The following is a 22,967-nucleotide window of genomic DNA, read 5'->3' as shown; positions in this document are numbered from 1 at the left end:
ATGATATAAAGCACTCAGCACAGCACCCAGAATAAGCAATACTTCTGGGTCCCCTTTCCTCTCAGCTAAACATTTTTCAGTTAGTCCACTAGTTCCCACAAATGTCTGGAGACAGCTTTAACATGCAGATTTCTAGGCCCTGCTCCAGATCTATAGAATTATTCTCTCTGGGGAGAGGCCCCTGTGATTGCAAAGCACAGTCCAGTGGGGAACCACCTGAATGAGACCTTATCATTAGTTCAAACTGATCCAACTTTTAGATGAAAAGTCAAACTTTAATTAAGAACCTATGGTGTGGGGGTGCCTGGGTGGCTCAATTGGTTAAGTGATCAGCCGTTGGTTTCAGTTCAGGTCGTGATCTCAGGGTCCTGAGATCCAGCCTGCATTGGGCTCTGCACTCGGCGCAGAGTCGGCTTAGGACCCTCTGTCCCTAAGCTCCTGCCTTCTATTATTTCTCTCTGTCTCAAATAAATGAATAAATCTTTAAAAACAGAAAAAAGGACCTACAGTGTGCTTGATGAAGTGCTTACAGGCTTTCTTTTGAAAGATACATGTGTATGCAATTTCTCCCAATTCATCTGGGTGGGACTTGGTGAAAATTGTTTGAGAAAGTCATGCAACACAGTGGACAGACATATATTTCCACCCCTGTAACTCTAATTTTGCCAAAGAACTGCCCTGGGGATATGCAAGAACTGTTCCCAGTTTTCCCTCTGATCCCTGCCTTTGAAAGCTCTTTCACTTATTAGATAACCTGGGTCAGTCTAACCTGTAAGAGTAACAACAATAATCATGGCAGTTCTTGTTGACGTTTATTGAGTTCAGGCCCTGTACTAAGTTTTAGGTGCCTCACTTCATTTTGTCCTCACAAGAGCCCCGTGAAATGGGCGCTACTGTACCGACACCCCTATTTAAAACTGGTTTCTGTTTATGTATATATATTTTTAATTTTTTGGAGAAGGGTTAGGATACTGTGTTGTTCCAGAGCAGCCCGGGAAAGACACTCACTAAAAGTGAGGGGAACAAAGAAGACTTACTGAGGTTTATAGAAGTAAGTTTGAGCAGAGGAAATGGAAGAAAGGAGATGAAGCTTGAACCCTATTTGACCTGAGGGCCGGAGGCGGGATGGAGAAAGCGCAGAGAACACGATGAATTCACCTGCCTTTACCGCCATCTCGTGGTGGTCTGTTGGACAGACAACTAGTTCACAATTTTGCATTTACTGTTTCAATAGGGGAGCCTGCTAGACCCTCTGCAAGGCACTACGTGGGGAAACAAGGCCAAGTAAAACAGAGAACCTGCCCTTTGAGGACCTTTTAGAGTCTGCCACCCTCTGGAGTCATCAGGCTGGAAGTCATCTTAGGGATCGACTATGCCAGGTGTAAGCACCCTTTTCTCATGCAGGCTCTTTTCAGGAAAGGCAGAAATGTTTATAAGCACCACCATTTTTTTTTCTGTTCAAAATGAAGAATAGCTTAGCATCCCATGGGGTGTATAGAGTCTCATTACTTGAAATTCTTCACTATTTTTAATAGAAGATGGTCAGTGAGAAAATTGGCACTGAAGTTTAGTCACTAAAATGATAGGGAGGAGGAATCTAACAGTAGGAAAGTTTTCTCATCTTTTATGCCTTACAGCTCTAGGGCATTGTTTTCATAGAGCACATTTATGTGCACTTTGTCATTTCATGGCCAAAACAATCCCTCAAGAGATAAAATCATCTTCATCGTAGTCACTGGGAACTAGGTTTACAGAAGTGAAATGTATATGAGGAATCTAAAAAAGCCAAAGTGGTCCAAAACAGAGAGTAAAATGATGGTTACCAGGTGCTGGAAAGGGGCAGGGAGATAGGACAGACGTTGCTTTTAAGCAAACTTGCAACAAGTAATCAATAAGCCCTAGACCTCTAATGCACAGTATAGTGAATATAGACAATAATATTGTATCATAATCATCAAACTTGCTAAGAGACTAGAACTTAATTATTCCAACCACTACAAAAAATAATTATGTCATATGATAGAGGTGCTAATTATCACTACAATGTCAATGGTATTGCGATATAGAAATGTATCATATTAACATGTACACCTTAAATTTACATAATGTTATAGGTCAAATATATTTCAATAAAAAGCACAAAAATATACGAAGCTGAAATGACTTGGTTCTGGTCACACAGGAAAATGGCAATGGAGCCACCTTGCAATTTGTTCCATTCACTCAGGGCAACATTTAGAGAGCACCCAAGCGTGTGCCAGGCACCAGGGATATATGGTTAAATTAAGTTGCTCCCTGACTCACTGATTGCCTCCTGCCTGTTCCAGCTTCACCCAACTTCTCCAGATGGAAACACCTCTTTGTGTGAGCTGGGAGGACAACTGAAAAACCTTAAGCAACACCTGAGCTACGAGTTTTCCAGAAGGACAGGCTCCTCAGGGCATTCTAGCTGATGCTGCCTGATGAATGAGTTGCTTTTTCCCAATTCACTGAGCCAATGCCTGGACCTCACTCCCATGGGTAAGTGATACTAAAAGTCTCCTCAACTCTAGGAAGGCTGCCTTACATAGACTGGTTTACCCTTCTGGGTTTTTTTTTAAAGATTTTATTTATTTATTTGAGAGAGAGAGCACACAAGTAAGACAGGGAGGGGCAGAGGGAGAAGGAGAAGCTAACTCCCCACTGAACAAGGAGCCCCATGTGAAGGCTCAATCCCAGGACCCTGAGATCCTGACCAGAGCTGAAGGCAGACGTTTAACTGACTGAGCCACCCAGGAGCCCCTATTCTTCTGCTTTTTTTTTTTTTTTTAAGAATACAATAGATAGATATGAAATTTGATCAAAGGTCTCATCACAAAGGTAGGTCATACCAAGGACCTAGGAAGGTGTCTGGGCCTTCCAATTGCTCATCAGTATAGGTCAATGCTCTCTCTCTCTCTCTCTCTCTCTCTCTCTCTCTCTCAAAACAGGGAAACCAAGGTTCAAGTTGATGAAGTGACATGCCCACGCATATTTTGAAAAATTAAAACACAGCTGTCCTGATACCCAGTCCAGGACTGTTTTTACCATGCTCTGCTGCCCCTCTGTGGACATGAGAATGTATTTAGCCACCTCATTGTGCTCTGGCGAGGGAGCACAAGAAAACAGAATGTCCACGAAAAAGGAAACTGATAGAAAGGAAAGGTAACAGGAAATGTCTGGAAACTGAACCCATAAAGTCCAAACCTCGAGTCACCGTAAAAGGCTTTGAACTGGCAAGAATGAGAGGAAATGATGAGAGAGCAAAGGAAATGGGCCTCTGAGAGAGGAAACAGGGAGCACACACAAAGCCTTGGGGTAGCCTCTGTTGCAGGCCTTTGTCAAATGGAGTGGGTCTCTCCCTCCCTCCCAGAAGCCAAGCCTGGGGCATCCTCCCTTACAAGGCTCTTAAGACCTGGACCCACTACCTACTAACACAAGTTACATTTAGTGCATGCTGTTATGCTAAATGCTTTGTACGTATGTATCACTTCACTTAATCTTCTCAATAACCTTATGGGGAAAACTCTTTTTATCAATCCCCAGTAATGGAGACACAGTGAGGTTAAATAGCAGGCCCCAAAATGCACAACCACTAAGGGGCAGGGCTTGATTTCAATGCAGGTCTTTCTACTATTATCCTGTGTTTTTAAGCCATCGTGGGATAAGTAATGTCTCCTTGCTGTAATGAGAACGTTTCCATCTCAACAATTGGTATTATAATGATGATGGTGATACCAGACAATGACTGTTGACTGGTAACTGTATACCAAACACTGTACTAGGTGTTTTGCATTTGTGATCTCATTTAATCTTTACAATGACCTCAGGAGGTAGCAATAAACTCCTGCATGCTGAAAAACTAGCCCAAGGTCACAGAGCTCAGATGCAGCTGTGCTAAAGTCCATTCTACCACTAGACAATCTTTCCTTGAGTTTCTTCCCTGACTCCCACTGTTGTTGATGCCAATTAGAGACTTGATGAAGGGGATCCCTGGGTGGCGCAGCGGTTTGGCGCCTGCCTTTGGCCTAGGGCGCGATCCTGGAGACCCAGGATCCGAATCCCACATCGGGCTCCCGGTGCACGGAGCCTGCTTCTCCCTCTGCCTGTGTCTCTGCCTCTCTCTCTCTCTCTCTCTCTCTCTCTCTGTGACTATCATAAATAAAATAAAAAAAAATAAAAAAAATAGAGACTTGATGAAGGAAAACTGAGAGGTGGAGTGAAATGCATTAATTTAATGTTGGACTTAGAACTTATTTGTGTGGGATCAAGTTGTTGAAATCTCTATTTGATGGCCAGAGTTTAATTAACAATCATCAAAACACCTTTCTCAGCTTAAATCTTTCATTTACTTAATCAAATTAAGGTGTGGGAAAGTTTGCACTTAACAGAGCTGTTGTTGAAAGCCTTTGTCTGACTTTCCCCTTCTTACTGAGTGATTCATTCATCAAACAGGGATGGGATTGCCACTGAGCAGCACCTACATCATGCCTGAGAATCAGGAAGCTCATGCCAAGTCCCTTGCTGTGGGCCTTGAAAAAGTCACCTGCCCCTATTGGGTCTAACTAACTGTAAATAAGCCCACTGATTAATCTTCAAGGTCCCTTTCATTGTAGGTTTCAGTGCAATTTCCTGATTAGTATTTGGGTTTTTTCCCCTGTTTTAAATATTTGAGTTAATTTCTTATTTATTTTTTATTGAGATATAATTGACATATAACATTATATTCATTTCAGGTGTACAACATAATGATTCAATATTTGTATATATTGTGAAATAATCATCACAGTAAGTCTAGTTAACATCCTCTACCATACATAATTACAATATTTTTCTTGTAACTTTTAAAATCTACTCTTAGCAACTTTCAAATATACAATAGAGTATTATTAACTGTAGTCACCATGCTGTACATTATATCCCCAAGACTTACTAATTTTATAATTAGAAATTTTAATCTTTTGACCTTCTTCACCCATTTCACCCACCCTCCACCCCTGCCTCTGGCAATAACCAATCAGTTCTCTGTATCCATGACTGGTTGGTTTGGTTGGCTTTATAGGTTATAGAGTATTTGTCTTTATCTGACTTATTTCACAGAGCAGAATGCCCTCAAGTCCCATCCATATTGTTGCACATGTCAAGATTTCCTTCTTTTTTATGCTTGAATAATATTCCATTCTATACATATTCCACATTTTCTTTATCCATTCATCTATTAATGGATACATAGTTTGTTTCTATATCTTGGTTATTGTAAATAATGCTGCAATGAACAGAGGATTGAATGTATTTCTTGAGATAGTGTTTTCATTGTCTTCAAATAAATACCAAGAAATGAAATTCCTGGATTATATGGTAATGCTAGTTTTTAAGTTTTTGACAAATTTCTACACTATTTTCCACATTGGCTGCACCAATTTACACTCCCACCAACAATGCACAAGAGTTCTCTTTTTTCCACATCCTCACCAACACTTGTTATTTTCTGTCTTCGTGATAGTAGCCATTCTAACAAGTGTGAGGTGATATCTCATTGTGATTTTGATTTGCATTTCCCTGGTGATTAGTGGCGTTGAGTACTTTTCATGTACTTGTTGGCCATCTGTATGTCTTCTTTGAAAAAATGACCATTTAGATCCTCTGCTCATTTTCTAAATTGGATTGTCTGGTTGAGGGGGGGTTGCTATTGAGTTGTATATGTTCTTTATACACTTTGAAGATTAACCCCTTATCAAGATATATGATTTGCAGATACTGACTCCCATTTGGTAGGTTGCCTTTGCATTGTGTTGATGGTTTCCTTTGTTGTGCAGAAGCTTTTTTGGTTTTACATAGACCCACTTGTTTATTTTTGCTTGTGTTGTCTGTGCTTTCCAGTCAAATCCAAAAAGTGATTGGCAAGACCTAATTAAAGGAGCTTATTTCCTAACTTCCTGTTTTCTTCTAGGAGTTTTTGTTTTCAGGTCTTATGTTTAAGTCTTTAATCCATTTTGAGTAAATTTTTGTGTATAAGATAGTTGTCCAGCTTCATTCTTTTATATGTGGTTGTTCAGTTTTCCCAACACCATTTATTTATTTTTATTTTTTTAAAGATTTTATTTATTTATTCATGACAGACACAGAGAGAGAGAGAGGCAGAGACACAGGCAGAGGGATAAGCAGGCTCCATGCAGGGAGTCCGACACGGAACTCGATTCTGGGTCTCCAGGATCATACCCTGGGCTGAAGGCGGCGCCAAACTGCCGGGCCATCAGGGCTGCCCCCAACACCATTTATTGAAGAAAATTTCCATTTTCCATTGTATATTCTTGGTTCCTTTGTCATAAATTAATTGACATATTTGCGTTGGTTTGTTTCTGAGCTCTCTAGTCTGTTCCATTAATGTATATATCTGCTTTTATGTCAATATCATACTGTTTTGCCTACTATAGACTTGTATTATAGTTTGAAATCAGGAAACATGATGCCTCCAGCTTTTTTCTTCTTTCCTAAATCTGTTTTGGCTATTCAGGGGTCTCTTATGGTTTCATACAAGTTAATTTCTTCTTATTTAATGGAGAAAAAGAAGAAAGGGAATCAATTCCCTAAACTGCTCAACTGATGACTCTGGTGGGTGAGAGCCAGGTAAGGTATGTTTCCAGGGTGTTAGCAGGCACTGACCAAGGACTGGGACAGCAGGGGACCTGGAGGATAGACTGGGAGACATGAGGGAAGATCCTAGAAACAGGAGAGGCAGTGGGAGGAAGGTGGTCATATAACCGAACCAACATGAGTTTGCTCCTTGGTGAGTCAGAAACTGCACCAGGTTTGAGCTGTTGCACAAAGTAAATTTTATTTGCAATATATAAAGAGATCACAGGGAATAGCTTTCCAAAGCTGTGAGTTCCCAAGCAAGAGTGGATGGGTTCTCTTTATTTAGGGTGAGGAAGAACATTTAGATAGGGGAGCCTTGTCATTGTATGTAGAGGCTGGCATAAGGTCACAAATGCACCTTAAGGAAAGGTGCCTATACATACATTGTATGTTATATAAATGAGGCTGAGGTTCCTCCTTGGGTGGAGATTTTAGTATTATAATAAAAGTAGTCAGCAGTCATTCTAAAGGCCACTCATGATCCATCTGTACAGGTGCGAGTCAGAGGTTAAGTTAAAAGTGGATGGCTAGTCTGGGCAGGCTGGAGGTCTTGTCGGGGCAGTCACTATGGCCCTAAGGGGCAGTTTCACTTTCTATTTGCCTGAGTTAAGAGAGAAGCTGGAAAGAGCTTACGGAAAAATGTGTGACAAAGGTCGGTGAGTCCAAGCAGGCAGGCAGTAAAGGCAAGGTCTTGGGGTCTAGCTGGTGATAGGCAAACTTTTGGAGTGCCAGAGTTTGGGGATTCCTTATGCAACTGTGTTTTTGTCTGGAGAGCCCTGTCTTCTCCAACCCCCCTCTGATCTTATATTTTCCATTTCCTGCCCCACCCAATCCCTTTCTTTCAAGAAGAGAGACAAAGATAAGTCGTATTGTAAGGAGTAGATATGCTAAAAGACCAGAGAGTGACCCTAGGTAGAGTGTATATGATCTTGAAGCATATGAAACAAAAACCTTTGTATATCTTTCCCCTACGATCAAGGTTAGCGAGACAATTTAGGTGTCTTTATTAATGCAAGACAAATCTAGAGGCACTTTAAAAACTCCCCACACATGTCCATTCCACTTATGACCTCTTCCAGAATCCCATCAGGTTTAGCTGCTGCCTTCTATATTTGTGTACCCTGATTATACTAAAAGATCAACAGGGGGCTTAGGCTGAAGGCAGAAGTGAAGGAGACAAGATGCAATACTAGGTACTTTCCACAATGTTTCAGATATGTGTTTCTGAAAACAATAGAGCTAAAGCACATCTTAAGGAGAAATTCATAGATGACTCAACACATACCCTCAATCAATGGAGAAGGGGAAAAATCATTGTAGTCACAAACAAGACAGTGAATTATGAGATAAGCTCCATTCACAGTTTTGCCTTTCACTTGCTATATGACCTTACACAAATCACTTTACCAATTCCTACCTCAGGGTTTCCTCATCATAAAATGGGTACATTACTATCTGCTGTCCATGCACTTTTGAAAATCTGTTAGATAATATTCATGAGAACATGTTGCAAATGTGATCCATTGATAGAAGGTACAGACCTTACCTTAGAATTAACTACTATTGATAATACAGTAGTTTTATAAGCTAGCTTGAAATCAGCTATGTCCTATTGAAGTATTTAGCTTTGATCCTCAGTGGGGCTTTTTTTGGGTGATGGGCCCATCAGTATGAAAGAATTTCCTAGAAGTTTTGTGGATCTAAGAGGATTTTGAAAAGGCTAGAATGTTCATTCTCCTCCAGCAGCTCAGTTTCTCTGCTCTCCCTCATAGCAAAACTTTTTGAAAGAATTGTTTACATATGCTGCTTTCATTTTCCTCATCTTACAATTACTCCAGTATCTATAACTGCCAAACTGCCCCTCTAGGTTACTTTTGTCTGGCTGACTCCAATGGTTACTTCTCTATCCTCAGCAACTTGAATCAGTGTTAAACACAAGTGACTACACCCTCTTCTTAGACGTACTCTCTTTCTCTTGTCTGTTGCGACCCTGCACTTATTTTTCTTTATATGTCCCCCTGGATCTTCCTTCTAAGCCTCTTTAGTAGACTCTTTGTTCTCTGTAGAGGAGCATAGCAGTTAGGAGTACAGACTCTCAAGCCCTGCTCTCCAATATGGCAGCCACTGGTCACATTGGAGCTATTATTTAAATTAGTAAAATTAAATAAATTAAATTAATAAAATTAAACATCTATTAAATTAAATTCAACATTTAGTCCCACCAGACTAACATTTCAGTTGTTCAACAATAATATCTGGCTAAAGGCGAACACAGTGGAACATAAGACACAGAACATTTCCATCATTTCAGGAACTCCTATTGGAACCAGACTTCTGGAATTCAAATCCCAGATCTGCTGATTTATCAGCTGAGTAACCTTAGGCAAGTTACTTGATCTCACAGAAAAAAATCTCTACCTTCATAGAGTTTACGCTATCCTTACAATGGGAAAATATGACATGCCTAAAATGTAGAGAGAAGATCTATAAACATTGATGGCTCTCCAAGAGATACTGGTAAGTGAAAAATGCAAGGTGCAGAATGGTATAGTTAGCTACATAGCTAAATAGATACATAATATGTTCTTGGTAGGACAAAATAAAAATACACTCATATTGTTATATTTATTAAAAATTCTGGAGAGATGAAAAAAAATTTAATGGCTCCTTTTGGGAATGGAGTCGGCATTAGGAAAAAGACTTCGGGGGAATCCCTGGGTGGCTCAGTGGTTTAGCACCTGCCTTTGGCCCAGGGTGTGATCCTGGAGTTCCCCGGATCGAGTCCCACGTTGGGCTCCCTGCATGGAGCCTGCTTCTCCCTCTGCCTCCCTCTCTCTCTCTGTCTCTCATGAATAAATAAATCTTTAAAAAAAAAAAAAAAAGGAAAAAGACTTCGACTTTACATTTTATACATTTATGTACTGTTTTATCACATACATAAATTACTTTCGATTAAAAACAATCTTAAATTTATATGTATATAACTTGGCATTTTTCTGGTTCGTTTGTTGTACAATCATTGTTGTATAGAACATAGTAGCTTAAAACAACATCCATTTTATTATATCTCAAGAATCTATTGGTCACAATTTGATCAGGGCCCAGCTGAGCAATATTTCCCACTGCAATTGGCTTTAACCAAAGTCATTCAGTGGTATTCAGATGGCTTAAATGGAGGGTCCAGGACTGCTTTACTTATATGTCTGGTGCCTTGGAAGGAATGGCTGGAAGTTTGGATCTAGCTGGGCCTCTCTTTATTTCCAAGCATCTCCAGGGCTTTCCATTTCGTCCCTCCAGTAGAGTAGTCAAATTTTTCATATGATGGCTCAGATGTCCAAGAACCAATATGGAAACTACAAGTGCTTTAAAGGCTAGGCCTAGAATGAGCTTTTTGTCACTTATGCCATACTCTATTGATTAAAGCAGTTATAGGCCAGCCCAGATTTAGGGGATAAGCAGTAGAGATAGATCCAGGCTATCGGAAGAGCATCAAAGAATTTGTGGCTATCTTTAGTCCAATACAGACAACCAAAATTGCTGTCTTAATACGAGTTATATCTTGGATAATTCAGGTTAGGACTAAAAATCCTAACTGTGGATGTTTCAGGATAACTTAAATGGCAAGTCAGGGAAAGAGGAGCTAAAGACAGGAATGTGACCCCTTCTACTGGAAAACAAAGGAGGCCATTCAGAGTCTCAGAGTAGAATTCTGTTTTACCTACTCTCAGAATCACCTTGGCAGGCTAACAATGTCTGCTTCCATTGTTCTACACATTCCTTTCATCTCTCTCAAGCAAGTCAGAGTAAGAAGTTTTGTTCCTTGGGTAGGGTTCATGTCTTTCTTAACTCTAAAACTTCCTTTCCAAAATACAGAGTGCATAGTAGAGTATAGAGCCTACAGCAGAATAAAAATAATACCACCGGGGATCCCTGGGTGGCGCAGCGGTTTAGCGCCTGCCTTTGGCCCAGGGCGCGATCCTGGAGACCCGGGATCAAGTCCCACGTCGGGCTCCCGGTGCATGGAGCCTGCTTCTCCCTCTGCCTGTGTCTCTGCCTCTGTCTCCCTCTCTGTGTGACTATCATAAATAAATAAAAATTAAAAAAAATAATAATACCACCAATTGATAGTCTATTCTCTAGCACATTCTGCTCTACTATCTTTTAAGGCCACCATCTACTTTAAGTCAAATGCCGTGCTAGGTTCTTTAATATATATTTTATTATTTCATTGTAACAACACTGGGACAGGTATTTTTTAATGGGAAAGATTTATGTTTTATTATTATAATCATTAAATTTTGTTCATCAAAATGCACAAGCAAGAGAGTAGAAAAACCTACCACTGGATAAAATGTGAAAATTGTTTTTGGAGAAGATTTTTGGGAACAGGTATTATTATTACTCTCCATTTCACAGAGAAGGAAGGTGAGACACAGACATTAAACGACTTTACCCCCATAACCACTATATAGGTGGCAATGCCTAGATAGCCACTAAGATCTTTGGCTCCAGAGCCTATGATCTTTCAGTCTACAATACTGCCTCTCAAGGAAAAAGAAACAAAAGTATGCATACTGGATACTTTTCTTCTATTTCATTCATCCATCCACAAAATATCCAAGGTGTTCCGAGGGTGCTTTCAACACTACCAGAATCTCTAGAGTGTCAAAGAAAGATCTAAGGAGAAAGGCTATATTTTTCACATTGGTATTTCCAAACTTTGGTATTAATAGCTTGGTATTCACAACATATCACCAAATATAGTTTTTAATTCTACTTCATGTTTTGCTGCTGCTCCTGGACCCTCTATATTATGAGGGAACAGCTGCTAATACAGTTGGCACTATCATGTATGTTTGGGCAGCTGACCAGAAAAGGGTCAAGGATAGCACAGGTTGTTTCTTCTTTTCAGCATTAACCAGGAAAGGGCTAATACAGAGGCCTGTAATTAAAGAATATGGTCAGGAAATGTGGCTCATGGGTGAGAGACACTTAGGCAGTGGGAAGACTTTGAAAGAGTGATTCAAAAAAAGGAAACTGGAGGGCTTAACTCAAGCAGGATTCAGCAATCCTTTCAACCCTAAAGATTCACAGAACAACAGTATTCAGTGCACTGAGTAGAGGGGAGCTAGAGCCCTTGGGAAGGCATATGGTGGAGACAAGGGTAAATAAAAGAGGATAATGCAATGGAGAGAGAAACAATTTAAAAAATTGAGTAAAAAGAAAGAGAAAAATAACTATCCTGTGGTAAACGTGACTGATGGCTATCAACTGGAAACAAAGGCAGCCACACACAAAATTGCCCATTTGTGAACTAGCCCCTTGGGGGTGGTGATTAGTGCAGAAAACTGCCAAATGACTACATACAAATCATGTCTGCAATTTTTTACTTCGGCATTTTACATTAATCAAAGTAGCAACTCATTTTATGAGGCCAATGTTACCTTCATACCCAAATCCAACAAACACATCACAGGAAAGAAATCTATAGACTAATATTCCTAATGAATACAGATGCAAAAATCCTCAATAAAGTGCCAACAACCCAAACAGCAACATATAAAATGGATTATACACAATGACCAACTGTGATTTATCCCTGAAATGCAAGATTGGTTTAACATATGAAGAGCAATCAATAAAATGCATGTGATCATCTCAGTAGGTGAAGAAAAAGTATTTGACAAAATACTTCCATGATGAATGCACATAACACACTAGGAATAGATAAAAGGGGACTTTCTCAAACTAGTAAAAGCCACATACTAAAAAAACATAGTTAACATCAACACTTAATGGTAAAAAACTGGATGCTTTACTCCTAAGATCAGGGATAAGATAAGGATGTTTGCTCTCACCCGTTCTATTCAACATTGTTGTGGATGTTCTAGCCAGGGCAATGAGATAATGAAAAGAAATGAAAGACATCTAGATTGGAATGGGAGAAGTAAAACTATCGCTATTCTCAGATGACATGACCTTGTATATAGAAATCTTAAGAAATCTGCCCCCAAAACATCATTAGAATTGAAGGAGTTCAGTAACCTTGAGGAATACAGGAGGCGGGGCAAGATGGCGGAAGAGTAGGGTCCCCAAGTCACCTGTCCCCACCAAATTACCTAGATAACCTTCAAATCATCCTGAAAATCTACGAATTCAGCCTGAGATTTAAAGAGAGAAGAGCTGGAATGCAACAGTGAGAAGAGTTCGCGCTTCTATCAAGGTAGGAAGACGGGGAAAAAGAAATAAAGAAACAAAGGCCTCCAAGGGGGAGGAGCCCCGCGAGGAGCCGGGCTGAGGCCGGGGCGAGTGTCCCCAGGACAGGAGAGCCCCGTCCCGGAGAAGCAGGAGCTGCACCAACCTTCCCGGGTGGAAAGGGGCTCGCAGGGTGCTGGAACAGGATCCAGGAGGGGCGGGGATGCCCTCGGGCTCCCTGGGACAGTAACAGAGCAACTGCGCGCCCAGGAGAGTGCGCCGAGCTCCCCAAGGGCTGCAGCGCGCACGGCGGGACCCGGCGGGACCCGGAGCAGCTCGGAGGGGCTCGGGCGGCGGCTCCGCGGAGGGGGCTGCGGGGACGGGAGCAGTTCGGAGGGGCTCGGGCGGCGGCTCCGCAGAGGGGGCTGCGGCCCCGGGAGCAGCTCGGAGGGGCTCGGGCAGAGGAAGAGGCTCCGTGTGGAGGGGGCTGCGCGGCGGGAGCGCGAATCCAACAGCGCAGGCCCCGGAGCACAGGGCGACGGGACACAGCCCAGGATCCGGCCTCCCCCGGGACAGGCAGAGGCCGGGAGGGTACAGGACAGCGAGGACGCTCCTGCCGCTGGGCAGCTCCTGAACTGTGCAGATCGGCGCTCCCGCCCCCAGAGCATCCAGGCCCCTGTGGACTGGGAGCTGTGGTAGTTACTGCGGGAGCTGACGCCAGGGCTGGAGAGCCACCACTGTTGTTGTTCCTCCTGGGGCCTCACAGGATAAACAACCCCCACTGAGCCTCACAGTGGCCTAACAGGATAAACAGGATAAACAACTCCCACTGAGCCGGGCACCAGGCAGGGGGCTGAGCAGCTCCCCTAGGTGCTCACACCTGAGAATCACCACAGCAGGCCCCACCCCCAGAAGACCAGCTAGACGGACAGGGGAAAAGCAAGTTATTGACCCTGCAGCACTGGAAAGTTCCAGGGGAAGTCGAGGGATTTACAGTATATAGAATCAGAGGATACTCCCCCTTGCTTTTTGTTTTCTGTTTGCTTCCCCCGTTTTTTTTTCTTCTTTTTTTTTTCTTTTCTTTTTTCTCTTCTCTCTTTTTCTCCTTTTCCCAGTACAACTTGTTTTTGGACACTCTGCACTGAGCAAAATGACTAGAAGGAAAACCTCACCTCAAAAGAAAGAATCAGAAACAGCCCTCTCTCCCACAGAGTTACAGAAGTTGGATTACAATTCAATGTCAGAAAGCCAATTCAGAAGCACTATTATACAGCTACTGGTGGCTCTAGAAAAAAGCATAAAGGACTCAAGAGACTTCATGACTGCAGAATTTAGATGCAGTCAGGCAGAAATTAAAAATCAATTGAATGAGATGCAATCCAAACTAGAAGTCCTAACGACGAGAGTTAAGAGGTAGAAGAATGAGTGAGTGACGTAGAAGACAAGTTGATAGCAAGGAGGGAAACTGAGGAAAAAAGAGAAAAGCAATTAAAAGATCATGAGGATAGGTTAAGAGAAATAAATGATAGCCTCAGAAAGAAAAATCTACATTTAATTGGTGTTTCCAAGGGTGCCGAAAGGGACAGAGGTCCAGAATATGTATTTGAATAAATCATAGCTGAGAACATCCCTAATTTGGGGAGGGAAACAGGCATTCATATCCAGGAAATAGAGAGGTTCCCCCCCTAAAATCAATAAAAACCGCTCAACACCTCACATTTAATAGTGAAATTTGCAAATTCCAAAGATAAAGAGAAGATCCTTAAAGCATCAAGACACAAGAAATACCTAACTTTTATGGGGAGAAGTATTAGGGTAACAGCAGACCTCTCCACAGAGACCTGGCAGGCCAGAAAGGGCTGGCAGGATATATTCAGGGTCCTAAATGAGAAAAACATGCAACCAAGAATACTTTTTCCAGCAAGGCTTTCATTCAGAATAGAAGGAGAGATAAAGAGCTTCCAAGATAGGCAGAAACTGAAACAATATGTGACCACCAAACCAGTTCTCCAAGAAATATTAAAGGGGACTCTGTAATAGAAAGAGGAAGTCCAAGGGAACAATCCACAAAAAACAGGGACTGAAGAGGTATCATGATGACACTAAACTCATATCTTTCAATAGTAACTCTGAACGTGAATGGGCTGAATGACCCCATCAAAGGCGCAGGGTGTCAGACTGCATAAAAAAGCAAGACCCAGCTATCGCTGTCTACAAGAGACTCATTTTAGACAGAAGGACACCTACAGCCTGAAAATAAAAGGTTGGAGAACCATGTACCATACAAATGGTCCTCAAAAGAAAGCAGGGTAGCCATCCTTATATCAGATAAACTAAAGTTTATCCTGAAGGCTTTAGGAAGAGATGAAAAGGGACACTATATCATGCTTAAAGGATCTATCCAACAAAAGGACCTAACAATCATCAATATTTATGCCCCTAATGTGGGAGCTGCCAAGTATATCAATCAATTAATAACCAAAGTTAAGGCATACTTAGATAACAATACACTTATACTTGGTGACTTGAATGTAGCACTTTCTACAATCAACAGGTCTTCTAAGCACAACACGTCCAAAGAAACAAGAGCTTTAAATGATACACTGGACCAGATGGATTTCACAGACATTTACAGAACTTTACATCCAAACGCAACTGAATACACATTCTTCTCAAGTGCACATGGAACTTTCTCCAAAATAGACCACATACTGGGTCACAAACCAGGTCTTAACCAATACCAAAAAATTGGGATCATCCCCTGTGTATTTTCAGACCATAATGCTTTGAAATTAGAACTAAATCACAAGAAGAAGCTTGGAAGGATTTCAAACACGTGGAGGTTAAGGACCATCCTGCTAAAAGATGAAAGGATCAACCAGCAATTAAGAGAAGAACTAAAAAGATTCATGGAAACTAATGAGAATGAAGATACAACCGTTCAAAATCTTTGGGATACAGCAAAAGCAGTCCTGAGGGGGAAATACATCGCAATACAAGCATCCATCCAAAAACTGGAAAGAGCTCAAGTACAAAAGCTAACCTTGCACCTAAAGGAGCTGTAGATAGAACAGCAAATAGATTCTACACCCAGCAGAAGAAGAGAGTTAATAAAGATTCGAAAACAGCTCAATGAAATAGAGACCAGAAGAACTGTGGAACAGATTAACAAAACCAGGAGTTGGTTCTTTGAAAGAATTAATAAGATAGATAAACCATTAGCCAGCCTTATCAAAAACAAAAGAGAAAAGACTCAAATTAATAAAATCATGAATTGAGAAAGAAGAGATCACCACCAACACCAAGGAATTACAAACGATTTTAAAAACATATTATTAGCAGCTATATGCCAATAAATTAGGCAATCTAGAAGAAATGGACGCATTTCTGGAAAACCACAAAATACCAAAACTGGAACAGGAAGAAATAGAAAACCTGAACAGGCCAATAACCAGGGAAGAAATTGAAGCAGTCATCAAAAAACTCCCAAAACACAAAAGTCCAGGGCCAGGTGGCTTCCCAGGGGAATTCTATCAAACGTCTAAAGAAGAAACCATACCTATTCTACTAAAGCTGTTCAGAAAGATAGAAAGAGATGGAATACTTCCAAACTCGTTCTATGAGGCCAGCATCACCTTAATTCCAAAACCAGACAAAGACCCCACCAAAAAGGAAAATTATAGACCAATATGCCTAATGAACACAGATGCAAAAATTCTCAACAGGATACTAGCCAATAGGATCCAGCAATACATTAAGAAGATTATTCACCATGACTAAGTGGGATTTACCCAGGGATGCAAGGCTGGTTCAACACTCGTAAAACAATCAATGTCATTGATCATATCAACAAGAGAAAATACAAGAACCATATGATCCTCTCATTAGATGCAGAGAAAGCATTTGACAAAATACAGCATCCATTCCTGATCAAAACTCCTGAGTGTAGGGATAGAGGGAACTTCCTCAGCATCTTCAAAGCCATCTACGAAAAGCCCACAGAAAATATCATTCTCAATGGGGAAACGCTGGGTGCCTTTCCCCTAAGATCAGGAACAAGACAGGGATGTCCACTCTCACCGCTGCTATTCAACATAGTACTAGAAGTCCGATCCTCAGCAATCAGGCAACAAAAAGAAACAAAAGGCATTCAAATTGGCAAAGAAGAAGTCAAACTCTCCCTCTTCGCCAATGACATGATACTCTACATAGAAAACCCAAAAGACTCCACCCCAAGATTGCTAGAACTCATACAGCAATTTAGCAGTGGCAGGATACAAAATCAATGTTCAAAAATCATTGACATTTCTATACACTAACAATGAGACTGAAGAAAGAGAAATTAAGGAGTCAATCCCATTGACAATTGCACCCAAAAGCATGAAATACGTAGGAATAAACCTAAGCAAAGAAGTAAAGGATCTATACTCTAAAAACTACAGAAAACTTCTGAAAGAAATTGAGTAAGACACAGAGATGGAAAAATATTCCATGCTCATGGATTGGAAGAGTTTATGTTGTGAAAATGTCAATGCTACCTAGGGCAATTTACCCATTTAATGCAATCCCTATCAAAATACCATGGACTTTCTTCAGAGAGTTGGAACAAATTATTTTACGATTTGTGTGGAATCAGAAAAGACCCCACATAGCCAGGGGAATATTAAAAAAGAAAACCATAGCTGGGGGCATCACAATGCCAGATTTCAAGTTGTACTACAAAGCTGTGGTCATCAAGACAGTGTGGTACTGGTACAAAAACAGACACATAGATCAATGGAAGAAAATAGAGATTCCAGAAGTGGACCCTCAACTTTATGGTCAACTAATATTCGACAAAGGAGGAAAGACTATCCATTGGAAAAAGGACAGTCTCTTTAATAAATGGTGCTGGGAAAATTGGACATCCACATGCAGAAGAATGAAACTAGACCACTCTCTTGCACCATACACAAAGATAAACTCAAAATGGATGAAAGATCTAAATGTGAGACAAGATTCCATCAAAATCCTAGAGATCACAGACAACACCCTTTTTGAACTTGGCCACAGTAACTTCTCGCAAGATACATCCATGAAGGCATGGGAAACAAAAGCAAAAATGAACTATTGGGACTTCATCAAGATAAGAAGCTTTTGCACAGCAAAAGGAACAGTCAACAATACTAAAAGACAACCTACAGAATGGGAGAAGATATTTGCAAATAGCGTGTCAGATAAAGGACTAGTATCCAAGATCTATAAAGAACTTATTAAACTCAACAGTAAGGAAACAATCCAATCATGAAATAGGCAAAAGACATGAACAGAAATCTCACAGAGGAAGATATAGACATGGCCAGCAAGCACATGAGAAAATGCTCCGCATCACTTGCCATCAGGGAAATACAAATCAAAACCACTTGAGATACCACCTCACACCAGTGAGAATGGGGAAAATTAACAAGGCAGGAAACCACAAATGTTGGAGAGGATGTGGAGAAAGGGGAACCCTCCTGCACTATTGGTGGGAATGTGAACTGGTGCAGCCACCCTGGAAAAATGTAGGATGTTCCTCAAAGAGTTAAAAATATACCTGCCCTATGACCCAGCAATTGCACTGCTGGGGATTTACCCTAAAGAGACAGATGCAGTGAAACGCCGGGACACCTGCACCCCGATGTTTCTAGCAGCAATGTCCACAATAGCCAAACTGTGGAAGGAGCCTCGGTGTCCATCGAAAGATGAATGGATAAAGAAGATGTAGTTTATGTATACAATGGAATATTACTCAGCCATTAGAAACGACAAATGCCCACCATTTGCTTCGACGTGGATGGAACTGGAGGGCATTATGCTGAGTGAAATAAGTCAATCGGAGAAGGACAAACATTATATGGTCTCATTCATTTGGGGAATATAAAAAATAGTGACAGGGAATAAAGGGGAAAGGAGAAAAAGTGAGTGGGAAATATCAGAAAGGGAGACAGAACATGAGAGACTCCTAACTCTGGGAAACGAATAAGGGTGGTGGAAAGGGAGGTGGGCAGGGGTTGGGCGTGACTGGATGATAGGCACTGAGGGGGACACTTGATGGGATGAGCACTGGGTGTTATGCTATATGTTGGCAAATTTAACCCCATTTAAAAAGAAGCTTAAGGAATACAAGGTCAATATAGAAAAATCACTTGTATTTCTATATATTAACAATGAAAAATTCAAATACAAAATTAAGAAGCCAATTTCATTTATAATATTATTAAAAATTATACAGGGACCTGGGTGGCTGAGTCAGTTAAGCATCTGACTCTTGGTTTTGGCTCAGGTCATGATCTCATGGGTTGTGAGACTGAGCCTTACATTGGGCTCCATGCTTAGTGGGGAGTCTGCTTAAAGTTTTTCTCCCTCTACCCCTCCCCTACTTTCTCTCTTTCTCTCTCTCAAGTAAATATATAAATCTTTTTTAAAAGATTTTATTTATTTATTCATGAGAGACACAGAGAGAGAGGCAGAGACATAGGCAGAGGGAGAAGCAGGCTCCATGCAGGGAGCTGGATGTGGGACTCAATCCCAGGACTCTGGGATCACACCCTGAGCTGATGGCAGACACTCAACCATTGAGCCACCCAGATGTCCCAGTAAATATATAAATCTTAAAAATAATGATACTTAGGAATATATTTCATTAAAGTAGTGTGAGACTTATATACTAAAAATTATAAAATATCATTGAAAGAAATTAAAGATGATCTAACTGAAAAAAAAAAGATGGTCTAACTCAGTGGAATGCCATCTTGTGTTCTTGGATTAGAAAACTTAATATTGTGAAAGTAGCAATACTTTCCAAACATATACAGATTCAATGCAAACTCTATCAAAATCCCAGCTGGCTTTCATTCAGAAATGGACAAGTTGAACCTAAAATTTACATGGAAATGCAAGATATCCAGAATAGCCAAAATAGTCTTCATAACCTTGGGTTTGGCAATATATTTTTAGATATGACACCACAAGAAACAAAAGGAAAATAGACAAATTGGATTTCATCAAAATGAAATAACTTTGTACTTCAAAGCATATCATCAGAAAGTAAAAAATGACCCACAGAATGGGAAGAAATACTTGCAAATCACCTATCTGAAAAGGATTTAGTGTCCAGAATACATAAAGAACCCTAAAACTCAACAATAACAATAAAGGGCAAATAACCCAGCTAAAAATAGATAAAGAATTTGAATAAATATTTCTCTAAGGAAGATATAGGAAGGATATGTTCAAAAAGTAAATGAGAAGAAGCTCAACATCATTGGTTATCAGAGAAATGCAAATTGAAATCACATTGAGGGGCATCTGGGTGGCTCAGTGGTTGAGCATCTGCCTTTGGCTCAGGTCATGATCTTGGGGTCCTGGGATCAAATCTCGCATCGGGCTCCCCGCAGAGAGCTGCTTCTCCCTCTGCCTATGTCTCTGCCTCTCTCTGTGTGTCTCTCATGAATAAATAAATACAATCTTTTAAAAAATAAAATCACTTTGAATACCACTTCATACTCACTGGGATGGGTATAATTTTTACAAATGAAAAATAAGTATTGGCGGGGATGTTGGGGAATGGGAACCCTTACACACTGCTGGTGGAAATCTAAAATGATGCAGCCACTTTGGAAAACAGCCTGAAAGTTCCTCAAAGGCTTAAACATAGACTCACACTTGACCTAGTAGCCCTGCTCCTAGAAATATACCCAAGAGAAATGAAAATATATGTCCATACAAAAATGTGTACACAAATGTTCATAGAAGTATTATTCATAATAGCCTGAAGGTGGAAAAACCCAAGTATCCATCAACTGATGAATAGATCAATAAAATGTGTTATAGCCATACAATGGAATATTATTTAGCCGTGAAAAGCAAGAGTACTGACCCATGCTGCAAATAGATCAACTTTAAAAACAATATGCTAAGTAACAGAAGTAGACATAAAAACCACATATTATGTGGTTCCATTTACGTGAAATTTCTAGAATAGGCAAATCTATATTGACAGTGGTTGCTGGGGTCCGGATGCAGGGGAGAATGGAGAGTGACTGCTTATGGGTAAGGGGTTTCTTTTGGGGGCTATAGAAATATTCTGGAATTGCACAATGAGGATGATTGCACAACTTTGTGAATGTATTGAAAACTACTAATTGTGCACTTTAAAGGGCAGATTTTATGGTATGTGAATTTTATATCAATAAAGCTGTTATTATAAAAAAGGAGAATCGTGTCTAACAACCAAGTAGGAGAAATGTGCTGAATCATCAGTTTTCTCCATCCCAGCTGATTGGACCAGTGGCATGCTACCTTTTTCTTCAGAACCTGCCCCCAAACATTTACTCCTTTCACCTATGGCAGAAAGTGCTAGTCAGCTTTGGCCTGAGCCAGTAACACTGGACAGTCTCAGGTCCACGTTTGTCACATCTTCTATAATAGCCCTTCCCTCATGTTATATTTTTATAGTGAACAACTCCTTTCTCCAAAATCGAGCCAAGTGAGACTCAAAAACCGCTCTGAGGTAACAGAGAGAAAGGGAAGTATAGGAGCATAAGCTGTAGGTAATAGGTGGCCTCACTATTCCAAAATCCTCTCCTACAATGGAGAATACTCAAGGAAACCTAGACATTTCCCCTTCTACTCCCTTCCATCTTGGTAGGTTGGGAAAATATTTTGAAGTCTTTCTGTTGCAGACTGATCTATTCCTAATTCACGTTAGTGAACTTAAGCCATTCTCAGAGAGGATTGGCAACCACAGAAGATTCCAGAGCTACTTCTGTCACCCATACTAATATTTAACAGTTCTTGCCATTACCATAACAGTAATACTGTAACAATGCCAGTAACAATTTCCCATATTTAGTCTAGGTTTGGAATGCTTGGCGGAAACCAAATAACCTCTTGTTGGTGGAGAGTGAGAAGAGATACTGTTGCCTTATAGTTGGAAAAGAGTGCCTCCGAAAGAAATAGTAATAGCAACTAGGAGTTTTTCAGAGAATGCCAGATCATCAATCTCTAAGCATTTGAAATCCCCCTGTAGGTAGGGTTTCCCAAAACTGGTCACAGGACTCTGTGTAAAAGTGCATAAAAGATGTGGAGAGACATAATTTAAAAAGAGGAGTTTAAGTCCTTTGTGAGTTAGCAAGGCCAAATGAATCTGGCCAAGCCACCACTTCCCACAAGCTAACAAAATGACAGACTCAGACAAGCACCACCAGCAAGCAGAGTCCCCTCCAAGAGGTATAGCACTTTGAAAACCAGATTCCCATTGAACCATCACTGCCATCCTGCCCAGGTCACCTTACCTAATCGAAATTGATTGGAGACGTTCCCACATGTTTGCATTATCTCTGGGCTATTCCATCCTAAGGGGTATAATGCACAGCCTGAGCTTATCAGCAGCCCTGGAAAGAAAAGCATACACACAGGTAGAAAAAATATATAACAGGTCTTCTGTCACCCAAAATTTCTCTCTGGATTAACGTGGCTCAACTTCTGCCTCTTCCTTTCAGGGTTTATGTTTCCCCTATAACCCTAAATGTCTATGACACTACAAACTCCCCAGGATTTTTTTTTTTTTTTGCCATGCCATAGGTGGTAAGTTGCAGGTGATAGGAGAGGGAAAAATTCATAAAGAAAAGGCAATATTAGGAATTGAGACAGGCCAGTGTGCTTTTTACAACCCAAAGGTTTTTGACAATGACTTATAAAGCTAGGTTGGCCTCCCCATTCAGACTCCTCTTCTATCTTGGTCTGGTTTTCAAAGAAGAGCAAGGTAGAGACTGCTACTCTTTCCTAAAATTCAGCCTTTTCTAAGATTAGTCAGATAGGTCTCTACTAGTTGAAGGTCGGTTATGAATTCTATCACTTGGACTCAGCTGCCAGACTGAGATCTTTAGGAGGCATACATGTTGGGTAGGCTTCTCCTGGTGAGGAGGGCACTGCAATCCCTCTTCCAGAAACACTTTCTTATTCTGAGAAATGATTCCAGCTTTATGCTAAGCATTTCTCCATTATTTGGCTTCCAATACCTTCCACCATGCCCCCTTGTCTTCACGTCTATTTTGTTTAGGTTATTTGGTCACTCCAGAGAAGCTGTGGGATCT

At 40.8% G+C, this 22,967-nt stretch overlaps 2 protein-coding genes across 4 annotated transcripts in view; one reads left to right on the top strand and one right to left on the bottom strand.

The window, feature by feature from the left end:
• Positions 1 to 2,514, top strand: part of RTL4 (retrotransposon Gag like 4) — a 494,612-nt gene extending 492,098 nt beyond the window's left edge. The window contains exon 4 of the transcript XR_012026642.1: positions 2,328 to 2,514. The gene's annotated coding sequence lies outside the window, so the exon portion shown is untranslated. The remainder of the gene's footprint in view (positions 1 to 2,327) is intronic.
• Positions 1 to 22,967, bottom strand: part of LHFPL1 (LHFPL tetraspan subfamily member 1) — a 54,369-nt gene that overhangs the window by 12,835 nt on the left and 18,567 nt on the right. For all 3 annotated transcript variants that reach the window (XM_072817754.1, XM_072817752.1, XM_072817755.1), the window contains one exon: positions 22,167 to 22,265. In XM_072817754.1, coding sequence (XP_072673855.1) covers positions 22,167 to 22,265 — 99 coding nt within the window. The remainder of the gene's footprint in view (positions 1 to 22,166; positions 22,266 to 22,967) is intronic.

This window comes from Canis lupus, chromosome X, assembly GCF_048164855.1.
Source record: "Canis lupus baileyi chromosome X, mCanLup2.hap1, whole genome shotgun sequence".
NCBI classification, from domain to species: Eukaryota; Metazoa; Chordata; class Mammalia; order Carnivora; family Canidae; genus Canis; species Canis lupus.
This window is presented reverse-complemented; position numbering and strand designations above follow the sequence as displayed.